Source organism: Leptonotus elevatus, chromosome 19 (genome assembly GCF_054856555.1).
Source record: "Leptonotus elevatus isolate MCC_2025b chromosome 19, RoL_Lele_1.0, whole genome shotgun sequence".
In the NCBI taxonomy this organism is placed as follows: Eukaryota; Metazoa; Chordata; class Actinopteri; order Syngnathiformes; family Syngnathidae; genus Leptonotus; species Leptonotus elevatus.
The window spans coordinates 10889451-10914745 of NC_141257.1; the positions used below are offsets into that span (position 1 = coordinate 10889451).

Below are 25295 nucleotides of genomic sequence, written 5' to 3' on the forward strand. Positions count from 1 at the left end.
AAAAACTCACATGTGATACTTTCAGTTCCGTGACTAAAATGAGGCGTTTCGGTACAACAACCACTGACGAATAAAAGTTGGCCAATACACTTTATACAATTCAAATATATGTATTATCAGACACAATGTTTGAAAAAACTCTGTGTCTGTGCAGCTGTGGCACTGACAACTTGGGTACAAGTCCTATCCTCAGTGGCTCACTGGAGGTTTGCATATTATGCAAATTGTCATTACATTCCGTACATTCAGCACACTTAGAGACATGGCGCCAAAGGGGTTGAGACAATCAAAACCAAACAAACTGCACTACCTCTTTTGCCTTCTTGTCCTTTGGGTCAACTTGCGATTATGATGAATGGAGATAAAAATAAAAAATAAAAAATAAAAATCTATTGCATAATTACTCAATTAAGAATTTAACAAAATCTCCACATTACTATTATGGGAACTATGTAATTATAGCTCAGGTTAGTGCTTCTGTAACTTCGGCAATTCCCATCGCATTGCTAAACCCTCCACAGCCGAGTTCATTAAATTCTCCAGTATGAGACATCTGCGCCCCCAGCCTCTCCTTGTGTGTTCATCCGCTTCATATTTTTCAATTGCCCTCACAGTTGGGATCGATTTTCCACTTTAAAAACTACACCAAATGAGAAAAACAAAATGCCTTTATTATAATCAACATGCAGTTTACAGGGAAATAACAGTTCACAGATCAGTGTCTTCTACAACACACATCTATCCCTGCAAAACTCTTTACAATTTAGGAAGCTTTTTAGGAAATTATTACAATTATTCAGTTATTTATGCCCCGAAAACAATTCTGTAGGGGAAAAAACAGCCCATCTTTGAAATGACAGATACTTTATTTCATAACCAGCAAGCCTCTACGAGGGATTTGCTAGCAGAATTATGCATGCATTTATGCAAAACACTAACAGGGAAATTAATATTCATATAAATACAAAGTGCAATGCTAGTTCTCAGAATACATTCATCACATTTGCGTGATCTATGCGCTTCTTGCTAGTTATATAAATAAGGTATAGAGTCATTTCTTTGGGTTGGCTGAGGTCTGCATGCTGGTTCAGTAGACTCATTTCTATAAACATCTGTAAGATATACAAGTTATTAATTCCCAGGTATCGCCATCATGGCCAAACATGCAATAGTCATTGATGGGGTTCAAATTAGTACACCAGAACAAGCTATTTCTCTGAGCTAGACAAATGTCTACGTATTTACATGAATATGTGTGTGTGTGTGTGTGTGTGTGTGTGAGGGGGGGGGGGGGGTAAGCAATGCACATTTGTATTTTATTGTAAACATGTATATAGCAAGTCCATCGTCAGGGACTGAAGGTCCTTGTTGACTCATAGTCCGACATGCACTTGGGTTTGATGCCTTTAGCGTTGTAGTAATCCACCACCTGGTTGGGGACTTCTGCCAGAACACTTTTTGCCAGGGCAGCTGGGGACGCCTGTCAATAGAGAGACAGATAGAGAGAGAGAGAGAGGGAGAGAGAGAGAGAGAGAGAGGAGAAAACTGAATAGAAGACTTCTGCAACACTAGCCATGCGTGACTCTCGCAGGCTGGAATTCATTGTTGAGCCTGATGCTGTCATAGGCTGAGCACAGTGAGATTGACGTGATCAGACAAGCTTGTACGGGGAACCCAAAAACTTCAACATGTGGTCTTCTGGGGCTTGGTTGGCATCTGAGAGGGGACCACTTTACGAAAAAGGGAACTGAGGTCTGAAAAAAAATAAGGACAGTAGCAACCTGGAGGAATGGCCACAACAGATTCATTGCTTTATTTAAAGAGGAAGTTAACCCAAAGATTTTCTTTACAATATATATGTTGTATGTGCCCCCACTAGTGTACGTTAACACAACATTCTGATGAATATGTTATTTGTGGAATATGTATACCTGTTTTTTAACATCTCCGTTTCACGTTGGCTGAAAATGACATCAAAGTTGCTCAGGTCTCAGTTAACAACCAATCACGGCTCAGCTCCAGAAAACAGGCGAGTCTTGATTGGTTGTTCCCTGAGCAACTGTGATATCATTTTCACTCGACAGCATGTGGCAAAATGGGGGCGCCAAAAATAGTGCGTTAATTTTGAAAAAGTTCCTTTAATGCCACTCTTTTTTTTTTTTAAACACGCAATTAATTAGAAAGCCTGTACTGGGTGAATTCCAGTCGCAACACAGCAGACTCGTCCACGTCAAAATTCGTCAGCAAAAAATTTAATAATAATGCATATATTTGTGGAGCCTGTGGTCAAGTTGTATTTTACAATTTAAAAAATGTAAAGAATTTCACAAGTTACTTCATGTTAAAGATTAGGTAGCTCTTATATGAAATATGAAAAGAAAAATGCACTGAGCGGTCACCAATGTTTTACAAATGCAATAATGCCATCTAGTGGCAGAAAAATGACCTCAACACAAATCAATATCACTTTTAATTAAATTTTATGAATGAATATAAAAACACTTTATCAATGACTAAAAGATGCAGCCATATTTCTATATTTTTTAAAATCCACTTTTATGTTTACAAGAGTATGAAAATTAAAAAAAAACTATATTTAGAACAGATATAAAATTTGCGATTCATCGTGAGTTAACTATTGGAAGTCCTGTGATTAATTATGATTGAAAATTGTAATCGCCTGACACCCCTAGGTGAATTTTACTGCTTAATTATATTCCGCAAACGCAATATCAATCAGAATTTAGAGCGTTTAGTGGGAGCGCATATTATTGTAATGAATATTATTTTGGGGTTGACTTGCTCTTTAAGAGTAGTGTTTGGTGTTGTCAGCTAGAAGAATGATTCATAGCAAAAGTGATGCAAAAAAATTGTGTTAAAAAAGAATTAAACTATATTTTTTGTTGTATCATGAGCTAATTTAGCATTTCTGTTTTGATTCCTGTCATCTGTCACCCTGTGTGTTTTTATTTCATAGTAAAGTAAGTTTCTTCTATATTCTCTATCATTATCCTGTACGTCTATTTAAGCACCTCTTGTTATACTTTGCCAACACAGTTGAATTCCAAATAGAATTCCATAAAATTTGGAATTTTAACTCAAACTTGTAAAATATGCCTACAAATTCATACAAAACTTAAGACTCGGCACTTATGTCTTACTTTTCCTTTCACTTCAGAAAGGACCAGCCACACGGGGATTCAAGGGAATAAGAAGGAGAATGTGAGCAGACAGCAAGATTATACACCGACGCTACGTGACAGACTCACATTTAAAGCACTTGAACTGACTGTGATGTGCTAATCACTATTCTACCGTGCTCGCCATGGGAAATATGGCGTGAGTAATTTTGACGATATTCCTCATCTGGCAATTTCAATGAAACATATTTCCCCCCCTTTTTGTTTTATTTTGTGAACAGCGCTTCGAGGTGACTTGGAGCGAGCCGTTTTTTGGGGACGAAGGGCTGAGCCAATCCCATGATACCAGCCGCACTGTCACTGAATAGGAGCTGAGCTCACACTATCCTGCACAGGAGTCAGGCCAGTGAATGACACATTCAGTAATGAAGAATGCTTTAAATAAGTTATCTTCTTCATTAACAAAGGCAGGTCTATCTTGAATAGAATCAATAGCCCTGCAGTCAATTGTGTGCTGTGCGTTGGAGACTGAGGGATGCCCAGTGCAGGGTAGAAACTTAACTGAATTTGCATAACATCTGTTCTTTGTTACGGCCAAAATTAAGATGTTTTTTTTTTTCATTCAAGTTCCCTGTAGGGACTGATCACATTTCTATTCCATTATTGCTAATTCCAGTGGAAAGTTTCAAATTCGTTCCAGAATATTGAAGTCGGATTAGGGTATGCTTATTGTGAAGCGATAGCACTTGTGAAACATGATAAATGTACATGGTAACCACACTCATAGCTCAAAACTAATATGTCAAATCATCTTTCCCCATTGAAACAAATGAAAATTAAATGAATCGGTTCCAGCCTAAAAAAAAAGAAAAGAATAAAGTGGTCATGTTGTAAATAAATATAACACATTTTTGCTTCAATTTAATCTACAGTACTTTGGGCTGCTCCTTCTGGTGAGCAGACCTTGGCCATATGGGGGGCAGCATATGAAGAGGTATATATAGAGAGAGTTTGGCCAACTCGGTTTGCAGCAGGGTAACAAGATGGCGTCCATTTGACATGTGACCAGCAGTTGACCAATCACAGCCATCTTGTTACCCTGCTTAAAACCGAGTTGGCCAAACTCTATAAATGGCTCTGGACGTATGGCTATACTGCACATAGAGCCAACTTCTTACACAGACACACAAAAATGCTGAGCTCTTTTCGTAACCTAGGGTTCCTTTTACGCAAGGTTGGGTTAATTATTTTGACCCAGCAAATTGGGTTGTAGATTGTATTTGGGCGGGCTGAAAAGTTGAAGCTTGTCGCCATTTTAGACAGTATAGAAGTTGCCGTATGGATGAATAAAACACTGATTAGCCTGTCTATTGTGTTTCCCATTATGGGCTAGCATTAAGCTAGTAGAGACTAAGGCAAAGCTATGCTGCTGTTTTAATACACAGTGCGTCATTTTCTTTGTTTTCTGTACAGTTTGACAGTAAAAGGAAGAAAGTTGAGTGCTGGGTGAGTGGTGAAAATAGCACAACCGAATGTCAGCTCGTAAATCAAGTCACTTGCATCTCAAGACACCATTGTGAATGACAAAAGGCCAACGTTTTCAACATGTTTAACTTTCCAGCCTGCACGCACACACGCAACCTCCTCCAAGTCAGTCACTTTCTTTCTATCTCAACATAATTCCCCGAGACAATGCGCCATCAAAGTCGGCTGGCCTCCTCTTCCTCTAATTTCCCCCCTCCCCACCCCATTGGTGCTCCGCTCCTTCCTACCTGATACATCCAACTCTGCCTGTCACACACTTGCTCGCTCCTCTTAATCCCCTCTGAAAAGAAACGACAGAGCAGAAAATCACCTCTCCACCTCTGTCACACACTCCCTTGCTCCCTTTTGTCATTAGCTCCACTCTCCTGTTGACCCACTCCCCCGCCAAAACACCCACGCTCCAACCAGCCACGCCTTCGCCTCCGCACTGACTGTTTACTTCGACTACCTGCACATCCTTTTTATCAATATGTTCAGGTTCATATCTTCCGACACCCACTTTTATTGAGTTGCCATCCACCCGCGCGCAAACAACAGACACACACTTTCTGTTTGGTTGGAGCGTAATTGGTTGATTTCTCAACCTGCCACAGAGCAAACTTAGCGTAACAAATCCGGGCAAACAGGCCCTGTCAAAGCCTGACTAAATCAATGCCACTGTGTACACTCGTGCGCACACGCATACACACAATTATACACAGACAGATCACTGATGTGCTTATTATTACGCCCACTCACCACATTTGGCCATCGTATGCTGTAGCTCTGCTCGCTGAGAGTTTAGGGGGAAGTTGTCGAAAATGAGGGGAAGGTGCTTTCTTCACAGTTGACTATTTATGTGTATAGACCAGGGGTCGGCAACCTTTCCTGTCAAAAGAGCCATTTTAGGCCAAATAAATTACAAAAAAAAACTGTCGGGAGCAGCAAAACATTTGAACATTGTGATGTGTGTTAGTGAGCCAATTAGAGCTGCACCATAATAGAAAAATATGCAGCATCCAATGCTTTGAGATTCATTTTTTTCTACCTTTCGCCTTCAGTTTATTATTATTATTATTTTCAGGCTTCGTTTTTCATACATTTTTAGATTTTCTGCCTTTTTTTTTGTTTTTTTTCAAATTTCTGACATTTTGACATCCTTCCTCTCATCTTTCCTTTTTGGACATTTTATGACAATTTAAAAAAAATATATCATGCCTTTTTTTTGCTACCAATTTCTGAAAATTTTGGCAATTTTATGGACATTTTATGGTAAATTTCAGGATTTATTCTTTTGTTTTTGGACATTTGATTGTTACTTTTTGAAACATTTTCTTTCCTGAATTTTCTTCAATCAATTTTCTGACTTTTTTGCAATTTTGTGGACATTTCAAGGTAATTTTCAGGATTCCTTCTTTTGTTTTTGGACATTTTATAGTTTTTTTGTAAACATTATTTTCTGACTTTTTTAAAATCAAATTTTCTGACTTTTTTAAAATCAAATTTTCTGACATTTTTGGCAATTTCATGGACATCCCATCCATCCATTATCTACCGCTGTAGCGATAGCGGTAATTTCATGGCCGTTTTATGGTAATTTTTAAAACTTTTTCATTTACATTTCATCCCTGTTTTTCTGACAATTTAAAAATTTGGACTAATTATTCATTTAAAAAAATCTAAATCAGTAAGTAATTAATTTAAAGAATATTTTGTCTAAAAAATAAAAAAAATAATAATAACTTCTACTAACATTTTGAGATTCATAAAAAGCCACAATACTAAAGTACTAAAGAGCCACATATGGCTCCAGAGCCGCAGGTTGCAGACCCCTGGTATAGACAGTGAATACATTTTTTCTCTAATCTCGATATTAAATAAAATAATGTTTACCTAAAAGGTAAACAGATGTGTAGCCAATAACATATGCTGCTTTTATACTGTTGCCACATCTCTCCTTAGAAAGACATTGCAGACTTGTACTTGCTACATGTCATCCATCTCGCTTGCCATAGCCACCCACATGCTTGAAATCCTTAAAGGGGACGAACTGCACGATGTCTCGGAGGACGGGCTCGCCCTTGGGAGAACGCAGGATGCCGTCGTCGCCGTCCAAAATCTGCATGTCCGTGAAGTCGGCGTTGCCCACGCCGACGATGATGACGGACATTGGTAGGTGGGAGGCGTGCACGATGGCCTCGCGCGTGTCGGCCATGTCGGTGATGACGCCATCTGTCAGAATGAGGAGGATGAAATATTCCTATGGTGGGGACACAGGAGGGGAGACATTTTGAGGTTGAGAAAGGGGAGGATGTGGAGGCATGTTAAAAAAAAAAGTAGCAAGACAGGGGGACATGAGACCTCCACTTGCATCATCAAGAGTAAAAAATAAATAACGAGATACAATTATTTTCAAATTGAGTTCTCTGGTTTGAACTTTACCTATATTATATTAAAGGGGAAGACAAGTCAAAACGTTTCCTTTATAATAATAAGTTCTATGTGCCCCCACTAGTCAAAATGTTATCCATCTCAGGGGGCGGCCATTTTGCCACTAGCTGTCAACATCACAGCTGCTCAGGGCTCAGTAAACAGCCAATCACGGCTCACCTAATTCCTGGTTTTGGTTTAGTGGCGTTCGCAACCACTTTTCATTTTCGTGAAATAAAAATAATAATGAAAAAATAATACTTTAAATTGTTGAAATTATGGTCTTTGGATCTATAATCTACAATTTTTTTTTTATTGAATTATGGAAATGAATCAACTTTTCCATGATATTCCAATTTTTTGGAAAGGGTCTGTAAAGTGTTTTGTGTTACCACAACCATTGTCATTACGGAATCATTTAAACTTTGTCTATATTTTTCGAAACTGATATCAAATTATAACTTACTTTTCTTTCAACTTTTTCCATTATTGTCATTGATAAGGTTCGACTGCCATGTAGTGCAACTTGAGTCCATTTCAACTCAAGTTGGAAAATAATTCTATAAAGGGTTTATAGTACGCTCTTGTCAGTCAAAATGGAATCAAACTCATTCTTATTCTGGATCAATATAAAGGCAGAGAGACTCCTGCACTTTAAAATTGGGATTGAAATAAATCCTTTAATTCCCGTTTGTAATACATTCTTATATATTCTCTCCTCTGGTTGTCACACATTATTCTTTTGCCACGATGAATATGGAGCATATGAAAAGGAAAGAAACCATATTTTATTAATTTTTTTCTCTCTCTCTCTCTCTCTCTCTCTCTCTCTCTCTCTCTCTCTCTCTCTCTCTCTCTCTCTCACCATGGCCTCTTTGGTGTGCATCTCCTCGGAGGCGGACGAGGCTACTTTCTGGATGATTGGGGCAATATTGGTGGGCCCGTATAGCTGAATCTTGGGAAGGCAATTCTGGTAGGCCTCAACTACACCTTGGATTCCTGCAACACACATACCATATATTAAACTGATATCCAATCCAACTTTATTTTTAAAACACTGTCCAAAAACAAAAGAAAAAGGCCCAAAATAGGCAACAACAATTAAAATGAATAAAAACAATACAATAATGAAACAGGAAAAACGCACAGAAAGCTAAACAAAAAACAGTAACAAAGTCAACTCTCAAGATGGGTTAATCGCCAGTGAGAACAACTCACTTTTAGCAGTGACTTGAAAACCGGAAGTGAATTGGCCTGCCCGATGTTCAGAGGGAGATTGTTCTAGTCTTGGTGCAACCACTGAAAAGGCCTGATCATGTTTTTGGAACCAGAATAAGAGCAAGTGATTTTAATATCTAGTCCAGGAATCAGCAACCTTTACTATCAAAAGAGCCATTTAGGCCAAATTAAAAAAAATCTGTCTGGAGCCGCAAAACATTTGAACATTGTGATAAACGATACTGTGTGTTAGTCTACTGTACTCAGGGTCCGAGAGCTAATTAGTGCTGCACCGTGACCTTCCTTTTGTCTTCCATTTTTGTATTTTTTTATTTAACTTTTAATGCGTTTTTAAACTTTTCTGCCTTTCTGTCAACTTTCTGACATCTTTGGTAATTTTAAGGACATACTGTATATGGTAATGTTCTGCCTCTCTTCGTCCTTTTTTGGACACTCTATTGCTATTTTTGGGTGTGCTTTTTTTGCTATACATTTTCTAACATTTCTGGCAATTTTGTGGACATTTTATGGTAATTTTCTGGATTTTTTTGGGAACATTTTATGGTTACTTTTTGAATGTTTTCTTTTATGCCTTTTTTAAATGTAATTTCATGGACATTTATTGTTAATTTTTTGCTTTTCCGCTTCCTTTTTGGACATTTTATTAGATTTTTTAAAAAAGTTTTCCCTCTATTTTTAGTCTCTTTTTCTGATAACTTAAAATGTTGGACTCTAACATTGTTTGAATATTTAATTATTTATTTTTATTTAAAATATTCTTTAAATGAATTAATTATTAAATACAAAATAATTATTTAAAAAAATAATTATACTAATACCCAGATCCACAGGGAGACATAGGTGAGTGACTAGACTAGACTAGACATCAGTTGGAAAAAATAAAACAGGTAAAAGATAAGTTAAAACTGATACAGTGAAAAAACTAAAAGGCTTAGAATCGACCCTTGGGGTACTCCACAAGAAAGGCCCGCTGAGGGGGACACTGTGTCACCAACCTGCACTGAAAAGCGTCTACTGGACAGGGCAGGACCTCTAATGCAGAGTTTTCGAAACGAGACGATAAAATCTGGTTCAACAGCAGCAGAAGCAGAGTTTGAGGCCGCAGGTATTTGCTACAACAATCACGTTCTTCTACAAGCTGACAGGACTTGTTTTTTTTTTTATCGTGACATAATACACACAAACCAAAGTTGGCACATCTAAGCTCACAGCAAGAACGCAGAAATGTGCAGAGAACAGACGCCCATTTCACACATACAGATTAGTGTTATTTTTCTCTGTGTCCCATAGCCTGAAATACTTTTGCAGCATAGTGACAAATCTACCAGTTGGGCGTGTATGTGCGATACAGGAGGAGAAAAATTGCCCTGAATCTCGGAAGAAGTGACACTAGAAGTATTTCCATCCTGTGATGCATGAATGTGAATGAGTTGAGAAAAAGGAAGTACGGCTGCGTGTGTTTGAACATCTCACCGACACATTCCGGATTGTCTTCATCAAAGTTCACGGCGAAATCATGCGACACCTTCATGCGGGCAGAGAAAATAGGGCCTTACTGCTACGTCACACAATGTACAGCTACACACAATCTTGCCTTTCATCTGGAACAAAACCTTGCTACACACAAACGCACACCACCTACCTTGAAGTCAGGCGGTATTAAAGCTCCAAAACCAAAAGCTGGGAACATTTTATCGCTGGAGAGCGCCGTGATTCATTGAAGAGACAAGAAAGAGAAAATAAGATGAAAGGAGTAAGAATTAATGATTTTGTGTGTGTGTGTGTGTGTGCGTCTCTGCAAATGAGGTGAATGGTGACGGTTGGAGCGCTCGCTCTACCTGTCATAGTCTTGGCAGATCTCTCCTACGGCCACTAAAGCTTTGAGATACTCATTGGGTTGGTAGGGGTGGATGTAATGGAGGGAGCAGCTGTTTCGAGGATCCCCATTGGATGCCGTGAAGTCTATTGCCACCTGGGACACACACACACACACACACACACACACACACACACACACACACACACACACACACACACACACACACACACACACGTATAAAGCACTCCCACGGCACGAGTGGGCAACGGCAGACCACTTTCCATTTGGTGAAGATTAAACTTGATGGAACTCACTGTGAACTGGATTTGACAGCCTCCCATGATATAATCCAAGAACGAATACATTTTGATGATCTGTCATGGGAAATATGTTTTAGGAGGAACAAAAAAAAAACTCTTGGTTATTATGGAGAAAGTTGAAAGCAGAGGAAAGATGTCACCAAGCAGAACTCATGCATTTGTTGGATAGAGCAAAGCTAAAAATATTCCAGCTTTTAATGCCATGGTTTGTAACATTAACAGTGTTACAGCATAAGTTCCCTAATGAAGTTATTATGGTATTAGGATGTTAAAATAAGGCACAGGGGCTTATACTTTACCTTACAGTGGTTGAGAAAGACGACCCCGGAGTTCCTGTAATTCTTCTTTTTCATCTGGTATTTTGGGTTGATGCACTCCCACTGAATCGGGCCAAATACAATCAATAAACATTCATATTGTACAGCAAAAAAGGCTGCTATACTTAAAATAAAAGTGTAAAATATGGTACATAACAGTATGAAGTCAATACACAGATGAATATTCAAAGTCATAAAAGGCATATTATTGATATTGATACTTGCAACTGTAGCCCGACCAATGAAATCGGCAGGCCATTTTAGTTTAGGCTTTCTATTCATTTATGTTCATCTACAGCTGACCAAACTCTCAGAAAAATGTATGCGCGTATTTTGTCTATATCTAAAATTGAATTTTTTTGTCATACATCTGGTTCGGAATGCATGGTCCTTTGTGGCCCCCTAGCAGCACTGATGAAAAATTGTGGCCCTTCCAGCATTGAAGTTGCTCATCCCTGAGGAGCTAGCGCACTATATATTTCCGGTGTATATCGATCTTCTTATTAAATAAATATGTCAGCTTTTTTTGTCATCCAATATCTGTGTCAGATTGGGCTCTACTTGAAACATCGATGGGAAATTTGATGATGAATACTCAATAAAGTTTCAGAAAGTTTAGGACAGTAGTCACTAAGAATTTAACAAGGTGAAATCGTTTTTTTACTCATTACGTCAATGAATTGAAACGTTTTGTAAAGTGGAATATTTTAGAACAATTTCAGTCAATTCACTGATAAATTAAAATCAGAAAAATCCTTGAACAACTTCTATGTCCCTGAAAAATGTTTTTATTGATATATTTATTTATTTATTTATTAACTCACGCACATGGCGTCCTTCACACTATGAAGGAACAAGTCGCACACAGATTGCTGTCAGAGCAAAGTTCAGCCGCCTGGAATGGTGATGATATGTGATCGTGTCAGTGCCCCGTGGCATTATGGGTAAACGAAGACATCCTTCATGCCGGAAAGGACAAACAGGCTGGGGAGCAGCATAGCGCATATGCTGACATCTTACCGGGATGCTCCTGAAGTTGCTTCTCAAACAATACAAAATAACAAATATTGACAAATTTGTGTGTCATAAAGTGTTACGCAGCAGTCGACAACGTTTTGCATCAAACTCTTATTGTATTCAGGTAACTATTTGGTGAGCACGATTCACGTTGCTGCCTGTTTTGATTACATCTCACCTCCCAACTTTTTGAACAAGCAACATGATTTGATCGAAAATTGCCAGCGTGGTGATTGCGTGCGTCTTTTCTCCCGCTGGAAATGGTTTCATAGTGTGAAGCTGCTTTTCTGCGCCGGTTTGTAAGTGCATTTATTTTCTCACCTGCTTGCCCTCCTGCTCTGCCCTCATCTCCTTAAACGTGGTCTGGAACTCCCCAATAAAATCATGCTTTCCATTAGAGTCCCAGTCCCAAACGGTGCACTGAAAAAGAGACACAGAGCCCTCGGTTAGAGCGAGCGCAGCTGTGGCATCACCTGAACAAATACACACACGCGCGCGCGGGAAATGCCATGTTGAATGATTGATAACGAGGTGTTGGTGGGGGGGCAATGGAGCGGTGAAATATTAATCTGAGGATGCTGAGAGGGATGTGGCCTAAGAGACACTGTGTTTTTGGCGCGTGTGCTGTGTCATGTTTGTGTGTGTCTTATGTGAGCTCCCAGAGGAGCCACTGAACAAGATAAATGGTTGCAATCCTCAAGAAAATGCGAGAGTCAGCAGGCAACAGCAGGCGTAACAAAAATACACCATTCATTCATTTTAAAGCGGCTAAAGGCAACGATTGTAAGGCTGTCTGAGGTTGGTTGAAAAACCAATAGGATGCGGTCAAATGGTGAAACGTAAACACACAGAGATGCTTTGGATTGTCATTCAGTTGAAGAACGCCGCGACCTTTGAGGATGAGGTTACCCTAACAACTAATCACAACCAATTCAACAAAGCTTGATTGGAAACATCAACCACTGGTAATCCTCTTATTTCCCCATCTCCCACTTTAACTGGAAAGTGGCCAAAGTGTGATGTTTGGGGGATTGCATTCGTGACTGGGTACTTGGCGGTAATTTGTGTGTGTGTGTGTTCACTGTGCAGCCTTGTTTCCACTTCAGTGACATAAGAGGGTTTGGAGGGAAAAAACAAAAACAAAAACAAAGCCTTGTTTCGTTCACTGAATGAAAATGGAGAGGTTATGTCGAGATGTAGAAACACATGCACTAAGATAACGGTGCTGAATTTACGCATTGGTCAGTTAAGAGCCCCGCGAGATCGAAATCTGCGCCCTGCCATTTCTCACCGGAGCGTTGACGCTTCAAACAGGTAGCCCAGGAAACCGTCGCCGATGGCGTGTATGTGTGCGCGTTAGCCCCTTCCTCCTGCTGTCAGGATCCATGCAGAGTTAAGACGCCTCTGAATATTTAATGACTAAGCTCATGTTTATTCATGAAAAGGATACCGTTCTAAGTCGATGTGCGGGGCTCCGCTCTCACACTCATTTACACAAATCTATCTTGGCAAGCAAAGGTGAAAGTTTAGCGATTTGAGTTCCTTCACACCTCTGCTGTTCTTAAAATAACACGATGACACTATGAAATTGCGAACATGACCTTAAATTAACCCATGGCTTGGTGGTGACTTATTTACAATACGTGAAACTTTGAAAATCTTTATATTTATTATATTATTTATTATATTTGTTTATATTGATTATTTTTTAGAATATTTTTCATATTTATATTAATATATTTATATATGCATTTATAAATGTAATTTATCTATATATAATATGTGTATTATTTATTATTATATTATTATTTATTTATATTTTATATTATTTATAACAGTAGCATATCTATAAAACTGTCATCCGTGTCTGCTTAAAATGTCAGCATTTCAGCATACAAGAACTCCACTGAGAACTTCAGAAATATACAAGAGCAGGTCAACCACAGCATCGCAATGAAACAGATGTTGGTGACAGCTGTCAAAGTTCAATACGATGCAATCACATATAATTAATTATCCCTACCTGAAGACCATTTATTGTGGTAGTTTATGTTATGGTATTTTAAGTTATATTGTTGTGCAATATTTGAATTTGCAAAGTCCTATTTTATATTTTTGTCTATTTGTCCATTTTTTTCATTTTTTACTCAAAATTACTTGAGTAAAAATTATATGATATAATATAAATATTTGCAAGATTATTTTTTACTTCTTCTTAAGTCATATTACTCTAAAAACCCATTTCACACTGCACTTGCTGTTGCGTGAAGGAGTCACGAAATTACTGGTTTCTAGTATGCCCATATTTGGAAGTGCTGCCTAATGGTGGGAACTTAGATAGAATAATCAGGCCATTACTAGTAAATAAGTCCGCCAAACACAAAATCATTCGGCCAGCTGCTCTGTCGTCACAACGTCGCCATTCTCTAATAGAGCATTTTCCAATTCAAGTCGCCTTGCCGCCTAGCAGGACTCCATTCCGTGGTCCCCGCCCCTTGCCACATACACAATGAATGGGTTTGAGACGACACGCTGCGCCTCGCTAAATGCAATGTGAAAAGGCCTTACGTACTCTTCCTTTTTTTTCACAAATAAGGATTTCTCAACAATCCACATACCAGTACATTCAAACAGTAAAATATCAAATTAAAGTGGAGTGCCACATTTGTCCATACATTTCCAAGTTAGCAGGCTATTTTATAATTACAAAAGCACATTTGCATTTTGTGCCCAGAAGGAAATGGTTTCATTGTGACATAAATGGTGCTACTAATTAAAATGTTTAATTGTGTGCAAAACCTTATAAAACAGAATAAATATAATGATGTTGGTAATTTTAAAGACCTGCTATAAATAATAACAATTGCGCACTCACCTTGAGCTCCCTTTCCTGGTCTCCGCTGCAGAGTGTGTTCAAGGAAACTTTGAAGGATTTCCAAACAGGGCTCAAGTTGTTCATAACCGTCTGATCGAATACAAAAAAAAAGCCCAACAACAACACACAAACAAGACTCTTAATGTTCACAAGAGATAAAGTCATTAACTCCATATGTGAGCATGTAATTACCTCCGTCCGGTGTACAAGAGACTCACTGCCATCATCATTTATTCTAAAAATCTCCAGGAATGGATCCGACTTGCTGAAGAAGTCCTTCAGAGGGGAAATAAATCTATAAGGCATCACCATAAATCATTCACACTCTAAAAAGAATCATTATTTCTTCCCAGTGTCTCACTCTAAATTGTCCACCTCTCCCCCTTGGTTACTTCCACAGTTCCCCTAAGGCACAACCTGTTTGGATTAGTCATTCATGACTGTGCCTGTGTGCATGCACGGGAAGCCTGAAAATTAATATAGTTATCTTTGTGCCTGAGATAGTAGGGGTTATTTAGGGTGCCCGGATATCTCAGCGGGCCTCCTTTCATTCCACATTCACTTTCCATGTATTGCAAAGGAAAACCCATCTCGCCCAGCCCACTCAGATGAAACACACCTGACCCTCATTTAAAACAGGCAACTCTCCAATACGAACCTTGTCGTCCAGCTTACGAGCACTGAAGGAGAGTTCAACGTAGTCGTCATTACCAGACAGCTCCTCCGCCGTCACCTTTTGAGTCAAGTGAGAGAGCGAGAAGAGGCGACAGAGGAAGGAAGATGAGATGAGAGGAAATGAGATGGAAATGAGCCACTGATCGCACCGAACGTGCAACATTATCACATTAATTGACATGCAGTTTCCTGAATGCAAGATGTGATGTGAGTAAGCGTGTTTAGTTGATTTGAAACGCTGTCGTACCATTATGGAAGACTTTCCGGCAGTATTTCCCTGTTTGAGGAGCGCTTTGTTGAGCTTCCTTTGTGAGACGATCTGAAACCGATACATGGAAAGAGAGGAGAATATTTTTATGGGGGATGACAGCAAAAGGAAATGTGCTGCCTACTGCTTTTATTGACGCCACATCTCAAACAAAACCTCCCATGACATGAATTAGAGAGCTTCCAATTCCTTCTTATTAACTTTTCTTGCTATCCGGAGTTAAATAACCAGCGACGACACTATAAGAGCCTCTGTGTGTTCTTACAAGCTTCGGCTAGTTTTGTACACGCCGTGATAGTTAAGATTTTTTAAAAAAAAAGTAAATAAAAGGCCCAAGATAGGGGCAGAGAGGAGTCATTTTCCCTAACAACCATTTTCACAACATTCTACCATCAAGTCGTACAGGCAGTTTTAACATGTATGACAAAAAACATTCATGTCCTTTTTCGAGTCATTAATGAAACTCTTCTTCGTGTGTTTCTCTATGTCTGTATTATACTGCCCCCATGTGGCCAAGCAGCAGCCCAATGTCCACTGAATTGAAGTAAAAATGTTGTAAAATTAAATAAATAAATAAATAGTATATTGTAGAATGCTATTTTTCTTATAAAAAAAGACAGATTACATTGTTTTCATTATTTTTTGGGTGGCTGGAATAAGTCACTTATTCATTTCGATTTATTTTACTGGAAACCCTTGTGAGGAATAAGCGGTTCGGAAAATGGTTGGATGATAGTGGAAGTCAACCTCCTAAAAAATTCTTGACAATAATATGTTCTATGCCGTCCCACTAGTCTAAATACTGTATTCTGGTTCATATTGTGTTGGTGGGATATGAGTTATGAAGCAAAATCCAGCCATTTTTCTCCAACTTCAGGGGGAGGCCATTTTGCCACTTGCTGTGGACTGAAGATGACATCACAGTTGCTCAGGGCTCAGGCAACAACCAATCGCAGCTCACCTGTTTTCTGAAGCTTGAGCTATGATTGGTTATTACCTAAGACCCCAAGCAAATGTGATGTAATTGTCACTCGACAGCAAGTGGCAAAATGGCCGCCTTCTGATATTGATTTTAAAAAAATGCTCGATTTTGCTGCATAACTCATATTCCACAATATTAATCAGAATTTCATGTTTAAAATAATGAGGTCACATATAACATATTACTGTCAAGAAATGTTTAATGTTGACTTCCCCTTTAACATATGAGTAATTTGAGTGACACGTGTGGCCATAAAATGAATACCACTTGTATCTCAAAGCACCACATATCCAAGGAGCATGTTTGTATTTAACAATTCAGTCAACGGCAGCATCTCGTTCCACTTGAGTGGTTACAAATCAACCGAGGTACAAGGTATAAGGCGTACACTGGCAAGGACAATAATAAATCTTTTAATAAAACGTTTCTACGTACAAGGGGAAAAAAGTTGACCATTACTTTCTATTGTAGTCCTTCTCGTAGTACTTGGAAAAAGGCCTAAACCAAACACATTAGGTTACCTTCATTTCCTCCAAAATGTTATGCTTAAGCCCAAATAAAGTAACATACTGCAAGGAAAGTTGTTCATAATTGAATCTTTATATGTGGAATAAAATGTATTGATTTTACAAGTGTTAATATATTCAGTTTAATTAATTATTACAGTTATTGTAGACGGTGTCAAATATTACACCCATACTGCATGTCAGTGCATATCAGAATTGCAGCCCAGATTTCAGATGCAAATTTTAAGGAGAAGTGAATCTGCATTTTTCCTATAACAATTTTCAACAATGCATTCAAAAGTACTGCAGAAATAAACAATGCAACTAGGTTGAGACACGATGTTCTCAGAGCTTTTCCAAGCAGATCAGTGCCTCTTGGTGTTTTTACGCTGCAGCAACATAAAGCCAGTATGTGACTCTAATCAAACAAAGCCCTTTATAAGACTTGTATTGAAAAATGCCGTTGGCTTTTTGTTATCCAATTTCAGTAAACCTCTGGCTTACACTTAAAAAAAAATCCTCTTCTCATGTGTCTGTAATCCAAGTGCCCGTTCGCTATTGTAAATCACCCAGCTTAGTGCTGGGCCAGGTCATCTGCAAACACACATTTTATAGTTTTCTTCTCTTTTGTTTGTGGCAAAAAACGGAATTGAAGATGCTTAGTTGGCATTTCCTGAGAATCAGCGTAGGTCATCGGCCTTTTTAATGAGCGCCATGCCTATTTTCCCTCTAATTGGCCTTGTTTAATGAGGGAAACTCTGAAATAAAGCATATATTTAAATATTGATTGTACTATCATAAAGAAGGAGACCATCACACTATAAATTGAAACAAGACTGCGTGGTAAGATGCCAGTTTACTTGCCAACTAATGTGTCCTTGAGCAATTATTACCCCATTGAATATGATAAAGGAAGTAAGTTAGCATATCCACATACTGTATTATAGCGCACGTTCCTGAACGAGATTAGTTGTAAACAGCCGAGTGCCGCAAGTCAGAGCTCAAGGACATTTATCCCATAATGTTAGTGACAGTAGCTGACTTCAGGCGAAAAAACATCCCATTGGGATTCCATGCACTGCAGCTCTTTGCCTTCCAATCGCCGCAATAATAGGACACAATTGTGTGACACACGCTTAAAAGCTCAAGGGACTGAATTCCAAATCCGGTCTCTCGTTCTAGTAGTGCATTCTGCATCGGAGCGGGAACTTAGGTCATACAATGTGATCAAGCTTAATACAGTTTCATATTTTTTTTATTTTTAAGATGCAGTCATTGTTGCTGGACCACTGCTTGAAGAAAGTGTCCTCTAAAAACCGCCAGTAGTTCTGGGGGTTTATTTTCATTCCTCCGTCAACCTGACAAGGTCCAACTAGCTCATTTTTTTTATGATACAAGCTAGCCCATAGCAAAATCCCATCTCCAATTTGCTGGCATCTGAATCAATGTTGAACTTTGTGCCCAATACTGAATCTGCCATCGAATCTGTCGAAGAGTTTAATTCATTTCATCACTCCATAAAACATTAGAAAAATCGTTTTTAAAGAACTTTTAGGCCCAGTCTTGATGTTTTAACTAATGTGTATTGTTCAATGGTGGTTTTAAATTGTCTAAGTCCCAAAGCGCTGAACATCTTGTACTTGTACTTTCTTTCAACCCTGACCTATGTTTGATAGTTCTGTGATCACAACCCATTATATTCACAATTTCAAGCCTTTCACATCTCAATGAAAGACTTTAAGGTCAGTCAACTCTCTTTTTGGAGCCATTTTGCCTGAAGAAAAGAGTCTACTGAATAGCTTTGCACATTTTTTAATACGGTGTTGATCTACACACACTTGCTCGCTCGTGCACCGAGAACAGACCACAAACACAAACGTAATCCCTCTTGCTATATACATGTAACATGCTCAATTGATACACACATTTACATCATCTTGACACCGACCTGTCCCAAGGTGCACTCCATGGCCCCGAGGAAGTCAGCATCACGGAGGCCATTGTTGCCCGAGCTGATGTCGTGAAGTTCAAAACGCAGCCTTTGGACCTCTTCAAAGTAGTAATCCACCAGAAAGATCTTGGAGAAGACTGGACTGCTACTACTCCGGATCACCTCCGTCCGGTCCACCTTCCAACACACATGCAAAAACACAGTTGTTCGAGTTTTAGAATGATTAAGAATGGTTATTTTTTGACATGCATCTACTTCCACATAATTCATCCGATTCACATAATTCGGATTTCAACATATTCCAAAAATTCACACCTTGCAGGCTATTACTTTTCTCATTCCAAAATTAACAGTTTTGCCAACATTCAATATTTTCTGCCAAAAAAATTACCATTCATTCCCAATGACACATTGAACTAAACAGATTGACATCATCCCTAATTAAAATTAAAATTAAAATTCAAATCATCACATTTAATTCAGCTTGGTAAAATTTACACATCCCACACAAAAAAAACTCATTCATTTCAATTTCACAACATCATTTTGTATCATTCAATATCATTCCGTATCATTTCATTCCATATCGTTCGACATCATTCCACATGCGTCCATATTTTCCCATTTGCATCCATATATCCACTGACATTTGGCCACTTGGAGGCAGCAAACACAATACTGACTGACATGATAAACAGCCATTTCAAGCTTATTTTGATTCACAGCAATGTTGTCATTAATTTTCTTTTGTATTGCTTTAAAAGCTGATCAGGGTGCGGCCATACTTGTTTTCCTTTACTGTCTCTTTTAGATTTAAGCTTTTTGGTGCAGTGCAGATAAGAAAATAACAAAAAAGCACTTTAAATCTAAATTCTATTTCTGACCCGGAATGTAAAGTCTACATGAATGTAACCCATAGATTTAATAATTGGACTTTAACAGTGCACAACGATCCATTGTACCCCTAAAGGTACAATTCAGAGATTGCAACTGTTCCATTTTTATTGTGGTGCACTTTTAATGTTTTTTTTTTTTTGTGGTCCTCAGAACTGTACAAAAGACAGGATGTCATTAAATATCCAGCACACTGCTGGTGTGCATTGATTGTGAATCCGCCGACTTCTCAGCACCGAAGCCGTTACAAATACAATTAGATAGCACTACATTGTGCCGACTTATCAACTAGCAGTTTGACGACACAGAGAATATAATTGTTCTTACGTCCGCCTCTCCCTAAGGAAGAAAGGGGCAGAAACATAAATCAGTCTGGTGAGGCTGGTGGGCTTTTGTTAACTCTTGTGTATGCTCTGTCTTACACACACACGCGCATTGGCACCAAGTGAAGGTCATCCAAGCAGGCTTCATGCATGGGTATTAAGTGTGCCTCACTTTGTGTATATCCCGTTCTTGCCTGCTACAGATTACAGATGTGAAGGGACGACGCACATTGTGCACATATTTTAAGAGAAGGATGTGCTAAGCATGTGTCTGTCTTTCCCGAGGATCACTTTGCCCAACATCCTATTTTTCCCCTCCGGATTTTCTCCCATAAAAATGCATATAACCCATCTGTTATATACAAAGTACCCCTATACCACACCCTGAACATGATCCACCCCCATTGTCCCTCTCTCTCCATCAATGTACTCTACCTCAAACCACTGGCCGTGAGACTGCATCTTCAGAACCACGCAAGGGTCAGGTTTGGAGAGGGCGTCTCGGTCTGAGATTCCCCGACAGGCCACTCTCAGCTCCACTTTGGTTAGGCACGGAGAGCTGATGAAGCCCAGCGTGGCCTCTGCAGACTCGTAGATATTACTCATCGCGAATGCACAATCACGCGCTAAAAAGAGAAAGGGAGAGAGAGAGAATAACATATGTGTCAGTGAAATTCTAGCATGAGACAGATACATCTCCAGATACATGGATGGATGGATGGATGGAGATAGATAGATAGATAGATAGATAGATAGATAGATAGATAGATAGATAGATAGATAGATAGATAGATAGATAGATAGATAGATAGATAGATAGATAGATAGATAGATAGATAGATAGATAGATAGATAGATAGATAGATGGTACGGGGAGGGGAAAACTGGAATTGGCTCTAATTTGGACATTTTCACATAAGGGTGCACGTATTTTTTTTTTGCCAGCAGTTTAGACATTAATGGCTGTGTGTTTTTAACATATAAATATTATATATAAACATAATATTATAAAATGAATGAATGCATAAATAATTAATTAAATAAATAATTTCAAAATGATAAAAAAACTATTTTTTTAATAACAATTTTCTTCTGTGTAGTCCCATAAAAATATACACAAAATATTTACATATTTTTTTCGTGTTATACATCGGTGGTTTTCGACATGTAGTACAAGGACCTCTAGAGGTACGTAAAAGAATCCCTGAATTACATGTTCAAAAACATTTTTTAAATGAATTTAGTGACTTTATATACATCAGTGGTTTTCCACGTGTAGAAAAAGGACAACTAGTGGCATGTGTGCTTCCTCTAGTGGCATGTGAAAGAATAACTGAATTGCATGCTCAAACCGTCCGTAATGTTACTACTACATTAGCTTAAACATATTTTTTTTTAACTACACTTGTTAATGTGTCTCAGTAAAGCGGTTTGTTTTCAAACACTTATTTAAGTAGGATTTCTATTTAACTTATGTGCAATATATTTCAATGTAATCATATAAGTACAATTTATTATTGTGTTTTCCTTCAGTGTTGATGTTCACACATAATGCATATCAAAAAAAATTTTTTTAGGAATAAAACCCATGCTTTCATTTTTACACTACTGTATTGTAATGTTTGTCTTTTGGTGGTATTTTGAGAGCCAAATGTTTTTTTTTGTAGTGATATTTGGTGTAAAATGTTTAAGAAGCACTGCTGTAATAAATATAGGGCTTATATATACTTCTTTGAAGCCGAGCGATAAAGTGTTGAAATGACAACGTGTTAATTAGAGATGGTAATGGATGGATGACTGAAGCACCTTTAACAAGAACAGATTGTTACTCGCCTCCATTTTATCTGTCAGATGAACCACTTTTCTGTCATTCTATTCTGGTACTGCAGTGCTTCTTAAAGTGCGGCGAGTTACCCTTTTTTTTAAGCACATTTACCTTTAATCTTTAAGAACTGTGGTTTGTAAAATATTTATTTAGGTATATTTTTTTATTTAACTTTTATGTGCAAGACATTTTTGAATCATTACACCACTATTTTTTTTCATTTACTTATATTGAAGCAAATAATATACAGTATATGTTCATATAAATGTTATAATTTAAGCAAAGAAAAACTGTCTGGTTTTTGATGAACACTTGGGCCCTCTATTGTAAATTAATGTTAGTCATGATGAACTTACTCGGCGAGCTTTTTTATTTTTTTTTACTTTAGTGTAAAGTTTATTGTACTGTTTTTATGGTCTCTAACCTACCATCTAAATTTGAAAATCCCTTTTAAAAAGGCATTGCATCAACATCAATAAACGTCCTCTAATTACTCTAATAAATTTGAATGCGCTACCATATGACATCCGTTAAACCCAACAATGAATTTATTGCAGGAAATCAAAATGCACGGATCATTTCTGTGGGTCTATAATGTACAAACCTCTGCTAGCCTCCAGCCAGTTAGTCTCACCCCTCAGGATAACCACAGGTCTGCAGATGTGCTAGATGGTACAAAGTGAATATTAATGCAGTGGTCTGGTAGTATCCTCCTGAGGGATTTCAGCTCCTGGAACTGGGTCTGACTCTGACCTGGATCTCGCTCCCCCCTGTCCTCCATAATTCATGTCTCTTGTGTGTGTGTTGGTTGGTGCTGATTATTTTTAGCGAAGTGGAGCTGAATGGGCTGTGTACTCACGGACAGAAGCACAGGACAGATGCGCGACATAGAACTGACGTGCTGTGCTGTGTTCTTATTTGTGCATTTTGCATGGTGCTACATTGAAAGTGTTTGTTTCTGTCAGTCCCTGTCCATTCCATCTGAGAGCAGATGATAACGATAGTGTAGGAAGCTAACAGGGATTGTCAACAAAATTTAGGAAAATTCCCAAGGGTGGTGGAAACAGTTTTTGTACACGCTTGAATAGTCGACAATCAATCACAGCCCGAGGACAAACATTCAATCTTACATTCACACCTGTGGACAATTTAGCGTTTTCAATGAACCTAGCGTGCGTCTTTTTGGAAAGTGGGAGAAAGCTAGCTGTTTAGGTCAGGGTTAGCTGACAATCAATTAACAATCAATTCGCTCTACCAACCAATGCGTAATGACCAGGGCTGGACTGGCACAAAAAAAATTTGGCCCTTACATTTTGCCTAACATGTAGTTCTGCCACTGATGTTTATTGATGATGGTTCAGTTTGATATCTGTATTCAAAACTGGATTGTCATGTGTTCAATGCTCCATTTGTTGTTCTCTCCACACTGTGACAATCAATCTCTACCTTGACTGTGCCTGTGTATGCCCATTCACCTTCGCCGGCGCAGATGCGACTGTGACAGATGTGACATTAATGATTCAGTCACAGGAAGAATCAAGCCCATTGCTATTGCCCTTATTGATTAGCAGACAAGGTGCAGTGGCATTGCCTTTCAAAAGGCTCTACTAAAGAGGCAGCGTGTCAAGCAACTCTAGGCAGGTTAATAGTCATGACACAGGAGACAGAATTATGTTCAGCTGACTGACAAGACACCCAAAATTGATTTATAGGATGGGTATCAAGGTGAGGGAGGAAGAGAGGGGATTACAGGCAAGAAGATGAGAGAAGGAAGAAACAAGAAGCAGAGAATAAAGATAACCCTTGTCTTCAAATTCAAGCAACAGATTTCTGATTGCATATGTTTTGCCTTTTGAATGAGCTTTTAATATGCAGGCCTACTAAACATGGAGCAATTCGTATCCAACTACACCACATGGAGCCAAAATGTACATACACTGCAAATATTTTGCAAAGCATGCACCACACTTTTCATGCACAATGTAGAGACAGTTAAACACACACACACACACACACACACTAAACTCACCCCACTGAGACTTGGAGAGAAGAGCCGAGCAAGCCAAAGAACTTCCCCACTGTTGACGTGACAATCACGGGCGCCTACCTCGCCGTCTCCGGACCCATCTCCCTCCTCCTCTCACACTCTTTTGTCTTTTCGGATTTCAGTCACCTTCAACACTGCAGAGCTGAGGAAGGATGCCGCTGACAAGCAAGTATTAGAGCCGCATTCAAATTCCCAGCGGGCAAGCGCGGCCAGGACGCGCTGCTTTCCCTGGGTTCACTCTGGATGAAAAATGGAAGGAGGGGGGGCGGCGCGCCACTTAACCGGAGTTTGTAATCCGCTGACTCCACCGGGGGGCCGCGGGGAGCGCGCAGCATCCAGGGACCCTCGCTCGACATGCAGTGCAGTCTACCAGCGTCATCTAGTGGTCACATGGGGGATAGCGTTGTTTCCCCCCCCTCCCTGGTTTTCCAATTTGATTGGCTCCGATGCGCTTCAGCGGTTTTATAATAAGCGTTGACCGCACACCTGAGACCAGTTGGTGGTCCATAGAAAAAGACCCTGCAGCAGCAAGATGAGTTTTCTGGGGATGAATTAAAACACAGCAAATACAGCCTCTTGAATGTGGCAACTAAATAGTTTCATAGGATCTCTCATTTTGTTTACTTTTGAATGACACAGCTCAAGGCTAACGCACAATGGAAAGCGCCGATGACTCGCTAACGCTAATTAGCACTCTACTCTCGGCACTTTTTTCCCCCACTCAAAAGAACGGCTTTTCATTCAAAAACGCTTCAGGAATGTATAAAGAGAGAAACGTGTTAACATTACTCACCGGCAGAGGCTCTTTCTACGCTGCAAAAATAAAAACAAAAACTTTTAGTGGCATAACTTGAGTGACTTTTTTCTTGTACTGTAACATGATGACTCGCTAACGCTAATTAGCACTCTACTCGCGGCACTTTTTTCCACTCAAAAGAACGGCTTTTCATACAAAAACGCTTCAGGAATGTATAGAGAGAAGCGTGTCACCATTAGTCACCGGTATAGGCACTTCTTACGCTGCTAAAACAACAACATTTTTTTTTTCTTGTACTGTAACATGCTATTGTAGCTATATTTTACCAGTATATCAGAACACGCGGAACCACACTGCTCCCAAGTGGCCAAATTGTGTAGTTACAA

At 38.9% G+C, this 25295-nt stretch overlaps 1 protein-coding gene across 5 annotated transcripts; it reads right to left on the minus strand.

Annotated features, from left to right (window-relative positions):
* Positions 1-650: 650 nt before the first annotated feature.
* On the minus strand, positions 651-25265 carry cpne4b (copine IVb). Of its 5 annotated transcripts, none has more exons than XR_015091206.1 (18): positions 24946-25263; positions 24135-24693; positions 20716-20906; positions 19061-19240; positions 15604-15675; positions 15340-15414; positions 14874-14957; positions 14682-14771; positions 12128-12226; positions 10772-10852; positions 10467-10526; positions 10172-10305; positions 9976-10030; positions 9807-9858; positions 7960-8093; positions 6688-6924; positions 5424-5547; positions 1341-1480 (listed from the first exon to the last, which is right to left on the minus strand). XR_015091206.1 is itself a non-coding variant. In XM_086062554.1 (18 exons), exons 4-18 carry the CDS (start codon positions 20884-20886, stop codon positions 1569-1571), a joined length of 1710 nt encoding a protein of 569 aa, XP_085918680.1. In that variant the 5' UTR covers positions 20887-20906; positions 22710-22770; positions 24135-24693; positions 24946-25265; the 3' UTR covers positions 1492-1568. The 5 variants fall into 5 exon arrangements, 3 of the variants coding, with proteins under 3 accessions (XP_085918681.1, XP_085918680.1, XP_085918679.1); XR_015091208.1 differs by having other exon boundaries at positions 5424-5552; XM_086062554.1 differs by lacking the exons at positions 1341-1480; positions 5424-5547 and adding exons at positions 1492-1754; positions 22710-22770 and having other exon boundaries at positions 24946-25265.
* Positions 25266-25295: the final 30 nt, after the last annotated feature.